Below are 16,981 nucleotides of genomic sequence, written 5' to 3' on the forward strand. Positions count from 1 at the left end.
ACACCAGTTCCTGGAGTCCCCAGGGAGCAAGCTCTGGCTGCCACCCTGCTCAGCTGCCCAGTGACACACCCTTTTGAACTGGTTGCTTTCTCCTCCCCATATCACCACTCCCTGCTGGCCTTTCCTGAGATCCCTCTCAAATAAATGAGTGCCACTCAAGCCCTGGTCTCAGGTCTGCTTCAGAGGAGGACAGGGGGTCCCCAGACCCACATGGCAGGGATACACCAGGGGCAGGACAACAAAGAGAGATGGCTGAAAGGATGGGAAGGAACTGGCAGCATCTGTTCACTAACCAGTATGAAAAGTCTCAACAACTGGGGAAGGAGGGTGGGATGCACAGGTGTGAGCAGGTGACCACGCATGGGCTAAGAGCGAGGCCCTGCCCCACGCAGGTGACACCTCCCCGGGGGTGCTGCGCTGAGACTTCTCTGAAGTGGGGCGATGGCTCAGTTGGGCAGGGGGCTGTTCATGCACTCACCTTTTGGCTCTTTTTGGGCACAAACCCCAAGCAGTGATGGGCCATGAGGATGAAGTTGGTGATGAAGTACAGGAACGCGAAGAGGCTGTGCACCCACAGGAGCTTACTCCTACCAGAGTGAAGCAGAGGCTGGCGGTACTGTGGGCTTCCAGAGGCCACCAGGGTGGCCAGGGACCCTCCACCACCACGGTATCCCTGGAATCCCTCCTCCCACTGTGCTATCCTTGGGCACCACAGTGTACCCAAACCACCTGCAGTGGTGTTCACGGGCCTGGCCCCTACCAATGGCTAGTACTTATTGTGTGCCTACTGTGGACCAGACCCAGAATGGAGCCAAATTCTTTTCCTTTCTTTTTTTTTTTTTTTTTTGTCTTTTTCCTCTTTATTGGTACCAGGGATCGAACTCACGACTGTCTGCTTACAAGGCAGGCGCTTATGCCACTGAGCTAAATCCCCAGCTCCCTCCTTTCTTTCTTCTCTCCCCTCTTTTTCTCACTTTCTTTTTATACTGGGGATTGAACTCAAGGCCTTTTGTGTTCAGCCCCTTTATTTTTATTTTTTGAGGCAAGGTCTTGCTAAGTTGCCCAGGCTGGGTTCACATTTGTAATTCTTTTGCCTCAACCTCCCAGAGTACTGGGATTACAGGCATGCACCACCACATTTGACTCTCTGTTCTTTAGGTCTTTTCCTCACTCGACTCTCAGAGCTGTACCGGACAGTTCTGTGATTATCTTCAATTATCCCATAAGGAATCCAGGGCAAGAGCAGCTGAGTACTTAGCTACTTCACCCCACAATTTCCCAGGAGGCCAAGTGAGGAGGACCTGGGTCCCATGTGGGCACAGGGTGAGAGGCTAGGAGGCACCTGGGCCAGGTCTCCATTCCTGCTCGAAGCCTGTGGGATGCTGTTCCAATGCTTCTGGGCAGAATGACTGTGCTAAAGAGGGACCCATGTCATGTGACATGAGGAGAAAAGGGCTGGTTTGCTTCAAGACACTGCCACTCCCTGTCCCAGTGCCTGCCTTCATGTGCCTCACTTCACCAGCCAGATGCCTGGTAGCTCAGTCTCAGCAGAGGTCCCATGGTCACTAGGGAACTTTCCAGTCCTTGGCCAGTATAGAGTCATGCCCACAGAGCTCTTTACAGATATCACTTGTTGGGAAGGGGTCAGCACCTCAGAATGACTAACCTAGGGAAGAGGTTGATGGCTCTGCTCTGGGTGGCAGCACTGGGGGAAGAGCCTCATAAAGGGGAGGGAGAGGATGCCACACCCATCCTGTGATTTGAGTTTGGGCAGGGGGCAGGGGTGGCAAGACTGGAGCCCATGAACCCTGCTCCCACCTGCGGGAACTGCCACTGCAGCTTGGTCAAGAGGGCAAGACTCCTTGTGGGCCCCAACATGGAGGGCAGGGCTGGGTTTGACTCAAGGCAGGTTGACCTGGCCACCGGTCAGGCTGGTGGGTGTTGAAACCCATAGTTTGCTGGGCTGTGAGTGGGATGGGCACAGAGACCATGTCCTACAGCACCTCCCTGCCACGCGTGTGGGACGAAGCTCAGAAGTAGAGGGTGCGTTGCCCCAGGGCCAGTGGCTGGCACAGGTGAGGCATGAACCCGTCATATAATTCCTCTTGGTCTCTCTGCTGAAAGAATTCGTGTGGTGGTGTGGAGGGGACGGGGAGGCCCACAAGTCACTCAATGACATGACGACTGACTTGAACCCCTGCTGGCCTGGGAGACAATCCCCTAAACTCTCCTTGGTACAGGGTCTCTGGCTCTTGGTAACTGTATATACTAAGGAATTAGGCCATTTCCCCAGTCCTCAAGTGGCCAATCTGGGTGGTTCCACTCATAACAGATGGAGATACAGAGGCACTAAGAGTCTTTTCCACCAAAAACAAAAAAGAGCAATTTCCAGAATGTGCTCAGGCCCTAGATTCCCAGGGAGACCGGCCCTCTCATGAGCCCAGTTGTGGACTGACACACTGAACCTTCCTTCCCCACCAATGTCTGGCCAGTAGAATGGGAGGTAAGAAGGTCAGGTACCTACTCTGTGGAGACATTGACGATGGTGGTCCGAGCAAAGTGGCTGTTCTTGTCTGCAAGAGAAGAAAGGTGTGACTTGGAGAGGCTCCTTCATTGCTGGTGGGGCAGGGGGTCAGAACCAAAGGCTCTGGAATAAACAGATGCCCTGGGTCTAACGTTACTTGCTACAACCTGCTCTTCCTTCTGGCTCCCCAGAACTTACTACCAGCTTCCAACAAAAACATCATCCTCCGGGTGCTGCTGACTGGGGCTCTCAAGCATAAAGCGAGACCGCGCATTCACAGTGTGTCCCCAGATGGCACTCCGCAAACAGCCAGCAAACTCTGGCTGGAGGGACCGGCTATCCCGCCACGGGTAGGAAGACGAGACTAGCAACACTGGCCACCATCATAGCAAGGACCCAGAGCTCCAGAAAATGGGACACTGCCTCATTCAGAGAATGTCCTCTGGCTAAGCACATTTCGTTGGTTCTGACATCTTCAGGTTTCATGAGATGTGTCTAAAAATCATGGCTCACACACTAGCTCCTGGGATGAGAATGTAGAGACAGGAGTCGGAACTTATTTACCCTGGTGGTAGAATCAGGTGGCCCTGACCATGCACTGCACTGAATTCAGTAAAATTCACCTCAGGCTGAGGAGGAACAGGCAGAAATCTGAGGAATCTAGAGCTGTTGCCATCTGGCCAGGGAAAGTGCTACTGGCCCCTGTCTGGTCGTTCAGCCCTCCTGCACCCATCTGTCCTGTAATTCTAGGTGAAATACTGCTGCTGGTCCCTGAGCTCGTACGGTTCAAGCACCACGTTAGGCACCAGTCACTATCTCCTAGTGCCCAAGACAACAAAGAAACCGAGCCTTGGAGAGGTTGGCTTGTCCAATATGAAGCTAATTAATTTGTTGGCTTGGGCAAAGATATTTTATGGGGAGCAGATGTGTGAAAAATTGTGGAGCCAAGGTTTTTCTAACTTCAAAGCTGAGCCCTGACTCACAACATTGATTTGTATGGAGGATGCACCCTGTCACAGTGAGCTGGGCACAAGTCCTAGCAGATTAATTTTGTGCTTACAGTGCTATGCCCATCAGGTGGGTACAGTGAGAAGTGGAGTTTGGGGACCTTTGCAGTGGGCCACATGTCCTGAAAGGGGCCCTAATGAACACCTGGTCAGGTGCAGGGTGGGGACACGGGTAAAGACTTAGTTTTAGACTGAAGTGACGCAATGTGGCTGCCACAGGCCAGGCTCAGGTGAAACAAACAAGGTGTCATCTCCAGCCTCCGGATGGGGGACCTGAAGCATGGGTTGTCCAGGCCACTCGAGAGCTACTGTCTAGAGGAGGGATTAAAATCCAGATTTCCTGACCCCCAAGTCCCAAATTCTGTCCCACCTATCAGACTGCCTCTTGGGTCTGCTAGTCTCTGCCTACCCAGGACATTTCCGGTGTAGTTGATGGGCAAAATGATGCCCAAGGAAGGGATGCAGAGGATGAGGACGTAGATGATGAAGTGATACTGGAACATCACGTAGATGCGAGCGTCATCCCCACACTTGCTGATCAGATCCTGGTCCCTGGAAGAGACACAAACAAGCAGAGTCCTCAGGAGCCAGCACAGCCACAGCTTGGGGCGGGGGTAGAGGAAAGGGAAGGAAGATGAGCACCCCGCCCCGAAGATGTCTTTCTGTATTGTAAACACTGTTGTCCCTCTCAAGGTCCCTGAAGAGCATGTCAATGAGCTTCACAGATACACGGGAGAGAGACGCCACGTTCCGTGTGCACACACAGGAATCAGACACGCTCTCAGAATTGGGCCTCAATCACCCTTTCATTACTTCCACTAATATTCAGTGTAATTCCTAGGGAGCAGCACCGGGCAAAGCACCACTGATATGGAGATTCAACCTCAAGAGTTGTTTATTTTCATCCCTTAAATTAAAATGACTGGGACACTTCTGCCCCAAACCTTTGAATTCTGTGATAACACTTTTCATGTCAATCCTGTCAAAACTCCTCCTATTCTTCAAGGCTCAGCTCAAAACTACATTTTCTCTCAGTGTCCCAGGTGGAATTCATTTCTTTTTCCCCCGTATGCCCTTTATATAGCAAATCAGAACTCCCTCTTTTTTTGTTTTTTTCGTTTTTATCGGTACCAGGGATCAAACTCACAACCGCACACTTGCAAGGCAGGCACTTATGCCGCTGAGCTAAATCCCCAGCCCCAGAACTCCCTCATTTTGAACAGTATGTAAAGAGCCTTAATGGCCTTTGTTTCTCTAAGTAGACTTTTGGGTGGCAGTTATTTTGCAAAAGAAGCAAAGTCACAGGTCTGCTGGGCCCCAGTGCACATGGCCTCTAAGAAGCAGTGGTGCTGGACCCTAAAGCAGGTGTCACCAGGCAAGAGGGCTCTGAAGGACAGGCAGGGAAGGGCAGAGCAGGGCAGGTAAGAGCCCAGGATCATGCAGATCTCTGATCACAGTCAGGGCTGAGGTGTGTACACTGTGTGTGTTTATGCATGCACTTGTGAGGAGTGTGCATTTGTAAACAGACACTGAAGGCAGACACTTCTGCTAATGCTCAGCCAAGGCACCTGGCTGGTGTTAGGGAAGCAGGAAAAGGCAGGTGTGTTGAGGCCTGCATTCTCGCCAAGGGGAGTTTCACACTACAGAAACCTGACGGTGAGGTGGGCAGAGACCATCCCTCTGACACCCGGGGTGGTGTGGGGAGAGGAAGTCCTTCCCTCCCCCCATGGATTTTCTCCCTCTGGACAAAGATGATGAATGATGTGCATAGAAATCAAGGAAACAGCATGCAGGAAGAATTTCTTTTCCTGGTATGCAGCTCACAGTCTGGAGTTTATATACATGGGTGTAATGGGTTACATGCTCCTCCCACACACACTGGGGCAGGGGTGGCCTGGGCAATGGGCTAGTTCACCAGCTGGAACTCTGGGAAGCACCGTCCGCCTGTATGGGGTAAGGCAGGAGGTGGGGTGGGGTACAGGGCTCTGGGCTGTCAACCCAGGAGGGGGGTGGTACTTCTCACAAGAGACACCATTGTGCTCCCCCCACGAGCACAATGTCACAAGTTCACAGCACATAGGCACTTACTTCATGGTTAAGCTGTTGAAGAGCCAAGAACAGAAACCCTGGGGAGAGAGAAGAGCAACTGTGAGACCAGTCGAGGCACTCAGCTGCCCTGTCCGGCCGTGGGGACCTACAGTTGTTGGGGGGCTAGGCAGCTGCAGCAGCCTAAGAGGGGCCTGAAGCTCCGGGTGGAGTCGGGGCGATGCCGAGGAAGACGCCTCCCTGGACGTGAGTGGACACTCGCCATCCTGACACAGGGGTGGGGTTTGGAGTGTGGGGGTGCACACACTCTGCTTGCCTGCAGAAAGGAAGGGCACAGCCTCCCAAGAGCCAAATGGCAGCGGCCAGCTGATGAGCCCAGATGACAGTGGCCAGCTCCCTAGACCGCTCTCGGACCCCGTTCTCTCCTTCTTTACCAGCTGATGGGAATGAATGACACCCCTGTCCTGCCTTGCTCAGACTACTTTGGTGAGACCCAGACCCCACTGAGACCCCCGCCATATGTAGAGGCTCTCTCCCTGCACTTCCTGTTCTAGTTGGATTTCTATCCTCTGCGCTGTGGCATAATCTCTCTTCTTAGATTTTTAAAAACAAAAGAATTTTTCTTGTCTTTATGAGCCAGGGCTCCCTATGCAGTTCAGGCTGGCCTTGAGCTCACTTTGTAGCCCAGGCCAGTCTCAAACTCACAATGATCCTCCTGCCTCAGCCCCCCGAGTGTTGGGGTTCCAGGCACGTACCATCACACCCAGTTAAAACAAAAGAATCTTGTCACTGTAGATAAAGGAAGACAGACCAGTTTGTGCCTAAAAGTGAGCCCGTGTACCACGGTGGAGGTGTTGCCATGCTCCCTCCCCAGAGGTGGCCAGCAGACAAAGTAATGGAGGTGTCACCCGCGGGGTGGGGCAGAGCCCAGTCAGCAGGGTGAGGACGGAAGGAACTTGGTTCTGCCTACTAATCACCCCCTACAAATGTGTTGCAGAGGCTAATTATGCGACAGGCTGGACTGGAGACGGGGACACAGCCATGAGCACATCAAGCTCTGCCTGCTCACACTGAGGGAGACATAGGAGACAAGGAGAGGTTAGGGTAGACAGGGCTCAAGGTGTTCAAGAAAAGCCATGTGGGTGTTTATTTATTTGTCTGTTTGTTGCCTGCCTTTGTAACAGAAGACATGGACCAGGCCAGTTGCCAAGTCTCCCAGGGAATCAGCGCCTGAGCTGAAATCTGAACCAAGTTGAGGATGACTCAGAGAGGGGCCGCTGGGGAAGGGGCAGAGGAGAGCTTGGGAAAGGCTCTGAGGCAGGAAGGAGCTGAGGATCTCAAAGGTGACCAGTGGGGCTGGGGGAGTTGAGTGGAGAGAAGTACACTGGACAGCAGACAAGAGATCAGAACACCAGGCCATGGCACGCCATCTACAATTCATTGGAAGAGCATCAGGAAGACATTGAAGGCCTACACACAGGAAGAGCATCCTCGCTTCTGGGATGGCTCTGCATGCAAGTGGAAAATGGATGGGGTAGAGACAAAGGCTGGCGCTTCAGGGACGAGTTAGGGCTGCTCCGGTCATCAAAGCAAGAAGCTGATGGAGGCTGGGAGAGGGACTGGCAGATGGGATGGGGGGAAACCAAAGTGGGAGGCTCAAGGCAACACGGCTTGGTACTGAGTGGGCCGTGCTCAGAACCAGAGCCTGGCTAATAGCCAGGGGTGGCCAGTGGGAAGGGTCTGAAACCAGGGACCTAGGCATGGGGGCATGGAGGGTCTCATGGAATGTTCTGGACACAGCAAATCCATGATGCGTTTGTGATATCCACATGAAGCGATTCTGAGGGCCACCGGAGAGCGGGGCTGGAGCCCAGAGACAGGCTTAGCTGCTTGTAGACACTGAGAGGTAGGGTGAAGTGATGGCAAATGAGCCCAGGAGAGACGGAACAGTGAGAGCAGAGAGGCTTGGGCTCAGCGGGGTGATTCTGGGTGTGCAGAGGCCCAAGGTCAAAAGGAAACACCCCTGGGGCACAGAATCATGAAGCAACTGGGAGTGCCTGCTGGAGGACAGTCGCAGTCAGAGGTTTTTGAGAGACGGGAAGATGAGGCTGAAGTAAGCCCATTGGATTCGGTGGCGGCCGAGCCGACTATGGGTGAGGTGGATGAATGCCACGTTCCGGGAGGCTGAGGGAGGAGGGCGTGGGGAGGAAGTGGGGACACAAAGCACAGACCACTGTCAGGCCAGTGGGAGGGGTGAGGGCAGTGTGGGCACCAAGATAGGGCACAGGAAGTCCTGCTCCTTCCTGTCATTGCATTCCAGTCCCCACTCAAGTGTCATCCGCTGTCAAGGCCATCCTGATCACCGTCTATAATGCGGCATTCGGTCAGGAGTTTTCTTTGCCCTGCTATTTTTCCTCACGCACTCACTGCTGTCCTAAATGGATCGGTCCGGTCCCTGCAGCCTCTAGAAGAAAGTGCCACAAGGCAGAAACCAGTCCCTTGTGCTTGCTGCCTGCCCCAGGTCCCAGGGCTGCCACACAGCAGGTGCTCCAGCCACATCCGGACAGAGGACCTGAAGCTCTCAGGATGGAGAAGGAAACAGAGGGCTCTGTGGGGTGGGGCAGGAGGTGGGAGAATCCCTGAGGGCCAGAACCCTCCCCCGGAATGGAAGGCCAGCCCTCGGCTCCAAGGGAGGGGTTGGGGAGCAGGGCAGCAGGGAACTGTTGGAAGCATTTTGAGAAGAGGAGAGATTTGAGAAGAAGAGAAAAATTCATTTAAAAAACAAGGTTATTATAATTAGCTAGGACTCACTTGGCACCCAGGGAGGTAGATACGGCTCATGCCTCCATCTCTCAGATGGAGAAACACACTGTGCCTTGGGAGGCTGAGGAATGGCCCAAGGCCCCAGGGCCGGAAGTGACAGAGCCTGGCTGACTACGAGCCTCTGCCCAAGCCCTGCTCTGTCCTGTGCCCACCATGACTGCCCACCCAGGACCAGGCTCCCACAGGCTCCCAGTCACCCCCAGCACTCACCTTGTCCCTGCGTTCCATCTCCAGGGAAATCTCCGAGGGTGATGACTTCTCACTTTGCTCCCCATAGATCAGTGAGGTCAGGCTGCCAGCCAGGAATGGTGACAGGGGATGCAAAAGGAGAGAGAGGGCTTCAGATGCTTCTGCTGCTCCCCCACATGCCCTGGGCTGATGACTGGGGGTGGCTACTGCCCAGCAGCCTCAGCTCCTTTGCAGAACATGCAGTGTATGGTACAGATGGCACTGTCGCTGCTGCCAAGTGCCCAGTGCATCTTTGGAGTTCAGTCTCTGAGACCCAAGGGAAATGCGGTCTCATGCCCAGAGACGGCTGCCTCCCAGGTGCCCTTCCTGCAGGGGCAGTGATGGCTGATGGGATGCCACCTGCTCCAGACACACTGCTGCAGCTTGGGCATGGGCACAGCCGCATCCTGGCCACAGCTCCACCACCTGAGCCTGCCCCCTCACCTGTCATTATGGATCAGCAGGCCCAGGCGCCCATAGTCCCAGGCGGCTTTCCGGAGGAAGGAGTAAACCAAAAGGACGACCTGCGAGCCAGAGAAAGCAACGTGGATCAGGGAGTTAGTTTGCCAAAGCCTTCTCTGGGCCACGCCTGCCTTTCCATGAGGAGACCCCAGGGTGCTTCCCCACCACGTGGTAAGGTCTGTCTGGAAGGTGCATCCCTTTGATTCCGTATTCCCAGCCCCAACAGCTTCCTGCACAGAGCGGGTGCTCAGAGTTTGCCGAGTGAGGGAACTGGGGCGGTTTACAGTGGTGAGGAGAAGGCCTTTGGGAAACACCAAAAGGGGAATGTAAAGGGACCCCAAGGGTACCAGCCAGGTGGGCTTTTGGGCAATGGTGCATAGAAGAGAACCTCGAGGATTCTGCCTGCTCCTCCAGCACCTTTCACCCCGGGTCCACCCACCTGGGCCATCCCGGGCAGCACTGGCATTCAGGTCATCTGCACCACTGTGGCCAGTGCCCATCTGGACAATCGCAACCCCCAGCATATCTCTTGTGATAGCTCAGTAGCCCACCCTGGCTGAGACTGTGTGTCCCGGCAGCACCCAGCACTTACCACCCATAAGGCGATGTTGAGAAACAGCACGGTGGGGATGCCCCCAAAGGGCTGTCCCTGGAGGACGGTGTTCCTGTTCTGGTAGCACTCATCCACTGTCAGGTTGTGTACATCTGAGTGCCGGTTCAGGCCCTCCAGTAAGATGGACATCCTGAGAGCCTCCCTAGTGGGCAGAGTGGTCTCCAGGTCAAAGTGAAGGCTGTACCTCTCTATAGAAGAGAGGCTACCGGGGTGCTATGGGATGAGCACCGAGTACATCCACCAAGCTGGGCCCGGGGCACATCAGACCTAGGGGCCAGGGCTGGGCTAGGAACTTCTTGTGAGGGCAGGAAGGCCAGCCTGTAAGATGGCATGCTGCCTCGAACCCAGGACTGTGATGACAGATAGCTCACATTCCCTGGGAGAGTTGTTACTTTATACCATTTGATCCCTTTTAAATAGAGAGTTGCAAAATGCCCATCCAAATGGGTCTTCCTGTTGCTCTCCTGTGGAACTTTTCTTGTGTATAATTTGACAGATCTCACAAAGACAGATCACACCCCAAATGGAACAGTTTAGATTGGAAGGCAGAAAACTCCTATGTTCACACAACACCCATACAAATGGGGCTCCCTGGTGATTGCCTCTGTGTTCTACAGTTCTCTGATCCTGTTTCTGGGGCAGCAAGAATCCCTGAGATGCAGAGTGCCTGCCACTGAGTAGTGATTCGGTAAAATGGCGCTGTCTTACCTAGCCCTGCAGCCAGGCAACCAGCATCTTCCCTGGGACCTGAGCCCATTCAGTGAGGCTGGGCATCCTGGTACGGCTCAGATGCAGAGCCACGGTCACAGGCATCAGTGTTTTTCAGACATGGATACAAGTGGCAAAAGTGGGTGAAAACCAGAGGCACCTGGTAGCTGCTTGAATGGATCTGCAAGGGTGCTATGAACTCCCAGGGGGTTTTAACTCGGCCCCAGACCTTGCATTCTCCTAGTCTCTTCACGCCCATTCAAGACAAGTAGGCTCATTCACCCATTCAGACACGTGGTGAGTGCCGGCTTTGTGCCAGACTGACGCTGGTGACAGATCGGTGAGTCCTCTCTTGTGGGGCTGAGGTGAGGTCAGACCTCTGAGGATGACCCTCATGAAGGCCTCACTAAGAAGGTGACACTGAGCAGGGACTTTCAGACAGAGCAGTTGCAAACCCTGTAGGCACGAAGAAGTCTGCTCCAGGCAGACTGGAGAGCCCCCATGCCAGGGGCCCAGTGTGGAGGGCGAGGGTGGGGAGGAAACAGGTGCCAAGGCTACACAGCAGGGGGAAAGTGAGCGGATGGGTCTGAGCCAGAGAGGGCGTGAAATGATTTACGTCTTAAGGGGATTGTTTTGCAATAATAATAACACAAATGGGGAGAGGGTATCCAGGGACAGTGGGAGGGATGTGGTGGGGAGTGGAAGGGGAGTAAAAAGAATCAAGATGCGTTAAGTACATGAACCTACTCCCTAAGAAGAGTGTAAACTTCCTGAACGAGAAACATGCATTAGCAAAATGAGGTCTTGAAAAAAGGGATCGCTCTGATTGAGACTAGAGGGGCGAGGGGAGGGTCCAACAAGCAGACAGAAGTAAAGAGCCGTCAGGATGCAGGCAGAGATACTGGCAGGGGGCTGGGAGGGCAGCAGTGGAGATGGGAAGAAGTGGCTGAAACTGGACGTGGGCCAACGAGATCTGCTAACAGACTGCATGGGGGATGCGGCAGAATGAGAGGAATCCAGGACAATCTTAAGGTTTCTAGCTGGAGCGACTGGAAGAAGAGTTACTGTCATCAGATGGGAAAGACAGGAGAGTGAGGAAGAAGGAGGGGCTCAGGCGGCACAGGAGGGAGAGGGAGAGCAGGCAGCAGGACAGGGATGTGCAGCTCAGCAGGGACGTAAGTGTGAGACAAGAGCCACCAGTCACTTGAAGCAAAGCGCTGGAGGGGGTCAGTGGGGGAAGGACAGAGGCTCACGGTGGGAGCCAGTGACTGGGGAGCAGTGGATGATGGCAGCAAAGAAGGGGAGCAGAATGTCAGGGTGACACCCACTGGCCCAAGCCAGGAGTGGGATGAGGGGAGAAAAGTCTGCAAGTTACATAGAGGAAAGACATCGCTGCGCCCTCCGAGGTCAGGGGTGTTGGGGGAGACACAGTCTCCAGGGCAAGTCCTGGGGAGTCTCCCATTCCAGCTCCCAGGGAGAAGATGCAGGCTCAAGAGCTGGCATTTCTGTGCATTCTGGGCTCCAAGTTGGACCCCAGCTCTCACTCACTGGCCAGGCAACCTCGAGCAAGGTATTTACAGTCTCTATGACTCGCTCTACACATCTATCAAAAGGGAATGGGGACAGCCATCGATGCCCATTTCCCAGGGCTGAGTGACAGAGTCAAAACTTGTTTATCACACACAACAATGCCTGGAGCTCAGGAAGCAGCGCAGGAACACTGATACATGGAAAAAGGGACACAGAGTCCCGGAGGATGCAGCACAACTGCTCCCAGAGTTGGGGAGGGTTGGACAGTGGTGATGGAGAAGGACATGAAGATAAAAGGGTTCGAGAATGAGGGAGAAGAGGTGGTCTGGGAACCTGGGGTCCCTTAAGATCACTCGCAAAAATAAGGGTAGAAAGGATAAAGCGATTGGTCCCAGAAAAGGAAGAACACAAGAGCATCTCACATTACTATCATAAGATTAGTGTCTAGCAGGAACAGAGAGTCTTAGCCCTACCCAAAAAGTCTTCTGGCTTTTTGCTTTCCTCTTGTTTTGCCAAGGCTGCCCAGGGTTTCACTAGCTCTACCCTCAGTCACTGACGAGCTAACTCACTAATGTGTCTGAGTGAACACAGTGGATCTAAACAGGAAGCCTGCCAGGGGGAGCATCACTGCACTGCACCTGTGATGGCCACGGTGGCTCTTTGGAGGTTGGGTGGAGCAGATCGCTGTGGCAGGAAGTTACAGTTCTGCTGGCTCCCACGAGGGGGAGCTCGCACCACAGCAAGTGGTGATGGAAAAAGTAGGGAGAAGTCGAGGGCCGTTATAGACTTCCTACCTGAATCAGATTTCCAGGCAAGACAGAGTCAGGCCAGGAGGCTCCACTCAGCTACAGGGCAGCTGTGAAAAACAAAAGCAGTGGAGAGGTCACAGTTAGGGAACCAGGACATGCTGCCCGGAATCCTCATCTCTCAGAGCTCCGTGCCTCAGGAGCTCATCCTTCTTATTGTGTGTGTGTGTGTGTGTGTGTGTGTGTGTATGTGTTGCACTTTCTACCAGTCTGCTGCTTGTCTTTTCTTTTTCTTGATGGTGTCTTTTGAAGAGCAAACATTCTGAATTTTGATGATGTGACCCCCAAGCTGAGATGTGAAGGTGCTGGTGTGAGTACCGTGCAACAGTGAGGGTGGGCGAAGGGAACCACACTGAAGAACACCCAGCCTGGGCACAGCATTTTGGGAACACAAAGTGAACAGTCATGACTGGAGAGCAGAACGGATGGCTCCACCCACCTACCCAACAGGAACTCTCTGCGGGGAGCTCATACCTTGGGGTTTGGGGAGAGGGTTATTACTGGCCCAGGCTACCACGCTGCCTGGGAGGGCCAGGCTCTAAGACAGGGGGTTCAACCTGATTGCTGGCCCGCAGGTCAGATGAGGGGAGGACAGAGGAGGGCTTCACCCTCTTATAGCTCACCACCCTTCTCAGCAGTCTCAGGCAACAGGCAGACAATAACCAGGGAGGCTGTTGCCATGGAGACTCAGAGCAGCACCCAGCTTTTTTATGCACCTTGAGATCTGCTTTCTTTCTGAATGGAGAGCTAGCTCTGTTGTTTGTGGGGGAGAGGACTGGAGATGGAACTTAGACCCTCACACATAACCAGGCAAGTGCTCTACCAGTGAGTTACATCCCCAGACCTTTTTACTTTGAACAGGGTCTTGCTAAGCTGCCAGGACTGTCCTAGAACTCGTAATCCTCCCGCCTCAGCCTCCCAAGTAGCTGGATTACAGGTGTGAGCCTGCAGCTAGCTCTTGGTGTGAAGGAGGGGAGCAGGAAGCCCATAAACTGGCTCTCTAGGGACCTAAGCATGAGCCCTGGAAAAGATGAAGTCTGAAACTTGGAGTGGCTACAGGAACTTATGGCAGGGGCACCAGCCCAGCCCAGAGCAATGGGTAGCAGCAAATGTGTCACTGTGGGCATCTTTTCACAGCAGAGGACACAGAGGCTGTCGGAGTAGCAAGGAGAAGTGAGCTGTCTCAAGTCAGATCCACCCTGGCTATCTGTGTGGTCATGGGCAGTGTCTTCACCTCTCTGAGCCTTAGATCCTACACCTAGGAATGGGGGACAATAATAATGGCACTAGCTCATAGGGCCATTGTGAAAATGGCCTGTGATGTGAAGTCATATCGCTCACATAAAGCCTTCTGCACAATGCTTAGGAAATACCTAAGTGTCCAGTACTAGCCAGTGCCATCACCGTCGCCATCAGCTCATTTGTGAAATGGTGGTGAGAGGCCCCAACTGGACCACCCCAGGTGCCTGCCTGCCTTCGATATTCTGGAGCAGGCAAGAGGGGAGATGTGGGGATAGAAGGACTCTCCCCTGCAGCCACTGGGCAGTCACTGCCTCTGTTCTTTCTGTGCATGAGAAGCAAATGTCAGTCTTGCTCTGGAGCCGAGGAGGAGTGGGGAGATAGTGTGTGTGCCAGTTGGTGAGCCAGGCATCATGGTGCAGGCCAGCGCCTTTGGAGGCTGAGGTAGAGGGACCAAAAGTTTGCACCTAGGCTGGGCAACTTAATGACTCAGCAAGACCCTGTCTCAAAATATAAATAAATAAACAGTTAAGATTGACTGAGTATCTGCTACAGACTCAAGAGTTTCATTTTTGCACTTGTTCATTTAATTCTCACACGTGCCCTAGGGCACCAGAATCATCTCTGGATGAAGGAGAAAATTAAGGCGCAGAGGAGTCACAGCGTGGCCAAGGTCACGTGAGCGGCAGAACTGATGCACAAACCCAGGCCTTTGAGAACCCACAGCCTCCGTCTCTTGGGCCTCTTGAGCCTCTGCGGGGCTGGCCATGCTGGCTGAGGGCAGAGGAAAGGGGTGACCTTGCTCGAGCCCTAGTCCAGGGATAAAACCCTCCTGGTCTTTCAGAGTGGTGGAATTGGGGCCTGGGTTTGGGCTGCCAGCTGCATCTCCCGGCACTGCTTAAGGCCCAGTCAGCTCTGTCACCCTCAGGGGTTCACAGGAATGGGCCCATAAGGCCTGCTGTTTGATCCAGATGAGAGAATTATTATAATCCCGGGCCTTGTCCCAGGGGAAAATGCTGCAGGTTGGAGCCACCCACCTCTTCCCTCAACCTCACCCCCATCATATGCAAAGCCACAGCTCCTGCCCTGTCCTCACCCCATCTGATCTCCTTCGTCTCTTCAATAATGCATCGTCACCTTTTTGTTAACAACCAGAAAGATCATCTCCCTTAGTTCTGGACTTAAACAGGCTGGAGTTCCTGGCCACCAGCACCCCTCCTGCCCTGTCCTCTTCTCGGTCTCCCTTCCTCCCCCTTCACCCCTTTCCAGGAAGTCAGCTCAGGGGTCTTCGGTTCACCCTCACTGCTAAGGGGCCAATACTTGGCAGGCGCTGATAGTAGAATAACTTCTGGGTCATGGCCTTGCACACCGGCCTTGCCAGCTGACCTTGAATCTTCCCCTGGGTAGCAGTGACCCCTTCCTTGCTCCGACCTGTCCTTGATCTCCTCAGGCCTTAACGAAAGTGATGGTTTCCCAACTTTCCAGGTGAAGACATTGAGGCTACACCAGGCTGAGACCTGCCTCAGGCAGGTGGCTCTGGGGTGAGGATCCGGGTTTTCTAACCCCCTATTCAGAGTCCTCAGCGACATCTCAGGCTGGGTGGAGAAGGGAGTCACCTGAAGGCGCTTAGTGAAAGATCCAGATACTCACGTCCCACCTCCCCATGTTAAGAATGAGAATCTGTAGTCAGTTCTTGGGTTCAGCCAGGATGGAGGACCATCGGCGGAAGCTGCCTTGTCTGCTAAGGAGTTCTTAAAGATCCCAAAACATTCCTGACTCTCCCTAAACAAGGAGAGAGGGCATGGAGATTCAGGGAGGAACAAAGGTAGCCTGGTGTCTCCCAATCACACTGCGGTGGCCCCGCTCATGAGACTGCTCCTGTCCACCTCCCCTCCCGTTCCCGGGGGCCTCAGGTCCGCAGGCAGGTGGCTCACACCATCTCTTCAAGCTCTGGCATTTCTCCCCATTATCTCAGAGACCTGACCCGGCCACTTCTGTGTAGGGCACCAACACTGCCCTCTGTTCTGCTGCCTGCCACATGTCCTGGTGTTGATTTCCTTCCCTTATGGAGCTTGAGCTGCTTCCTCTGAGCTCAGCTAGAGCCTTGGTCTCATCAACATTTATAGTCTAGCTCACCACACCTTCCCCCCCAGGGCCTTCGTTCAGACGCTGGGCCCGGTCTACATCTTGTGGTCACCCTCTTCACAGTTAGCTGTTGCCTTTGCTACCCCTTTTGCTTTCCTAGGATGGAGGCTGGCCTTCCCTCCGAAGCCCCCAGATGGCCTCCCAAGCCTGAGCATGGGCTAGTGAACTCAAATCCACCTTGCACCGAGGCACTGTGTGAGCTGAGTGGTGATAAACGGCTAGAGCTGGGTCGAGCAGCAGGACTGTCAGCACAACGGACAGCTCCCCACAGACCCAGCCACTTCCAGGGCTTGCAGGCAGGTCCAGGCCTGCAGGGTTCACTGGTGTCCCTAGCCCAAGGACAAGAATGAGGCTGACAGCTGACATTTACTGAGTTATATGTGTCAAGCATTGTGCCAAGATTCTTACGGCATCATTTGGGCTGGGACCCTATCAGTTGACCTCAGCACTCCACTTCTTTGCAGTGTGCCTGTCTATACTGCAGAAGCTGGGAAGCAAAAAACTTTATGTCCAGCACTCCCTGTAGCTGGGGTCTGGATACGGATTAGGTTCCACCAGCAAGATGCACTGGGAAGGCGGAAGGGAGGCGAAGGTCATCCCCTGTTCTCAGGCTATGCTGGCATACTGAGCAGGAAGGCAGAGCACCCAGGCTCTGGCTCTCAGGGGCGGAGTGCCACAGGTGAGCAAATGTGAACCCTGGCTCCAGGAATGACCATCAGGCGTGGTGAGGTGTGCACTGTCTGCTGGGCCAGGTCTGCTCCTAGAGTCCCAGTGCTTTTGAGGGCATGGAATTCCCTGTTCAATTCTGTTCAGGCTTAAAATCCTCAAAATGGTTTTTATTTCCTGTATA

General features: G+C 53.9%; 1 protein-coding gene across 6 annotated transcripts in view; it reads right to left on the reverse strand.

The window, feature by feature from the left end:
* Tmem63c (transmembrane protein 63C) overlaps positions 1-16,981 on the reverse strand; it is a 64,122-nt gene that overhangs the window by 22,058 nt on the left and 25,083 nt on the right. For 5 of the 6 annotated variants that reach the window (XM_063241271.1, XM_003472323.5, XM_005004843.3 and 2 more), the window contains 8 exons: positions 12,736-12,797; positions 9,683-9,845; positions 9,073-9,152; positions 8,611-8,692; positions 5,620-5,657; positions 3,941-4,083; positions 2,525-2,573; positions 479-587 (listed from right to left, as the gene is read on the reverse strand). In XM_063241271.1, the coding sequence (XP_063097341.1) occupies positions 479-587; positions 2,525-2,573; positions 3,941-4,083; positions 5,620-5,657; positions 8,611-8,692; positions 9,073-9,152; positions 9,683-9,832 (651 nt within the window). In that variant the 5' untranslated portion in view covers positions 9,833-9,845; positions 12,736-12,797. Of the gene's footprint in view, positions 1-478; positions 588-2,520; positions 2,574-3,940; positions 4,084-5,619; positions 5,660-8,610; positions 8,693-9,072; positions 9,153-9,682; positions 9,846-12,735; positions 12,798-16,981 lie in introns of those variants that run through there. The other variant, XM_005004844.3, reaches the window with a different exon arrangement.

Source organism: Cavia porcellus, unplaced genomic scaffold (assembly GCF_034190915.1).
Source record: "Cavia porcellus strain 051 isolate PalLab524CR breed Dunkin Hartley unplaced genomic scaffold, mCavPor4.1 scaffold_31, whole genome shotgun sequence".
In the NCBI taxonomy this organism is placed as follows: domain Eukaryota; kingdom Metazoa; phylum Chordata; class Mammalia; order Rodentia; family Caviidae; genus Cavia; species Cavia porcellus.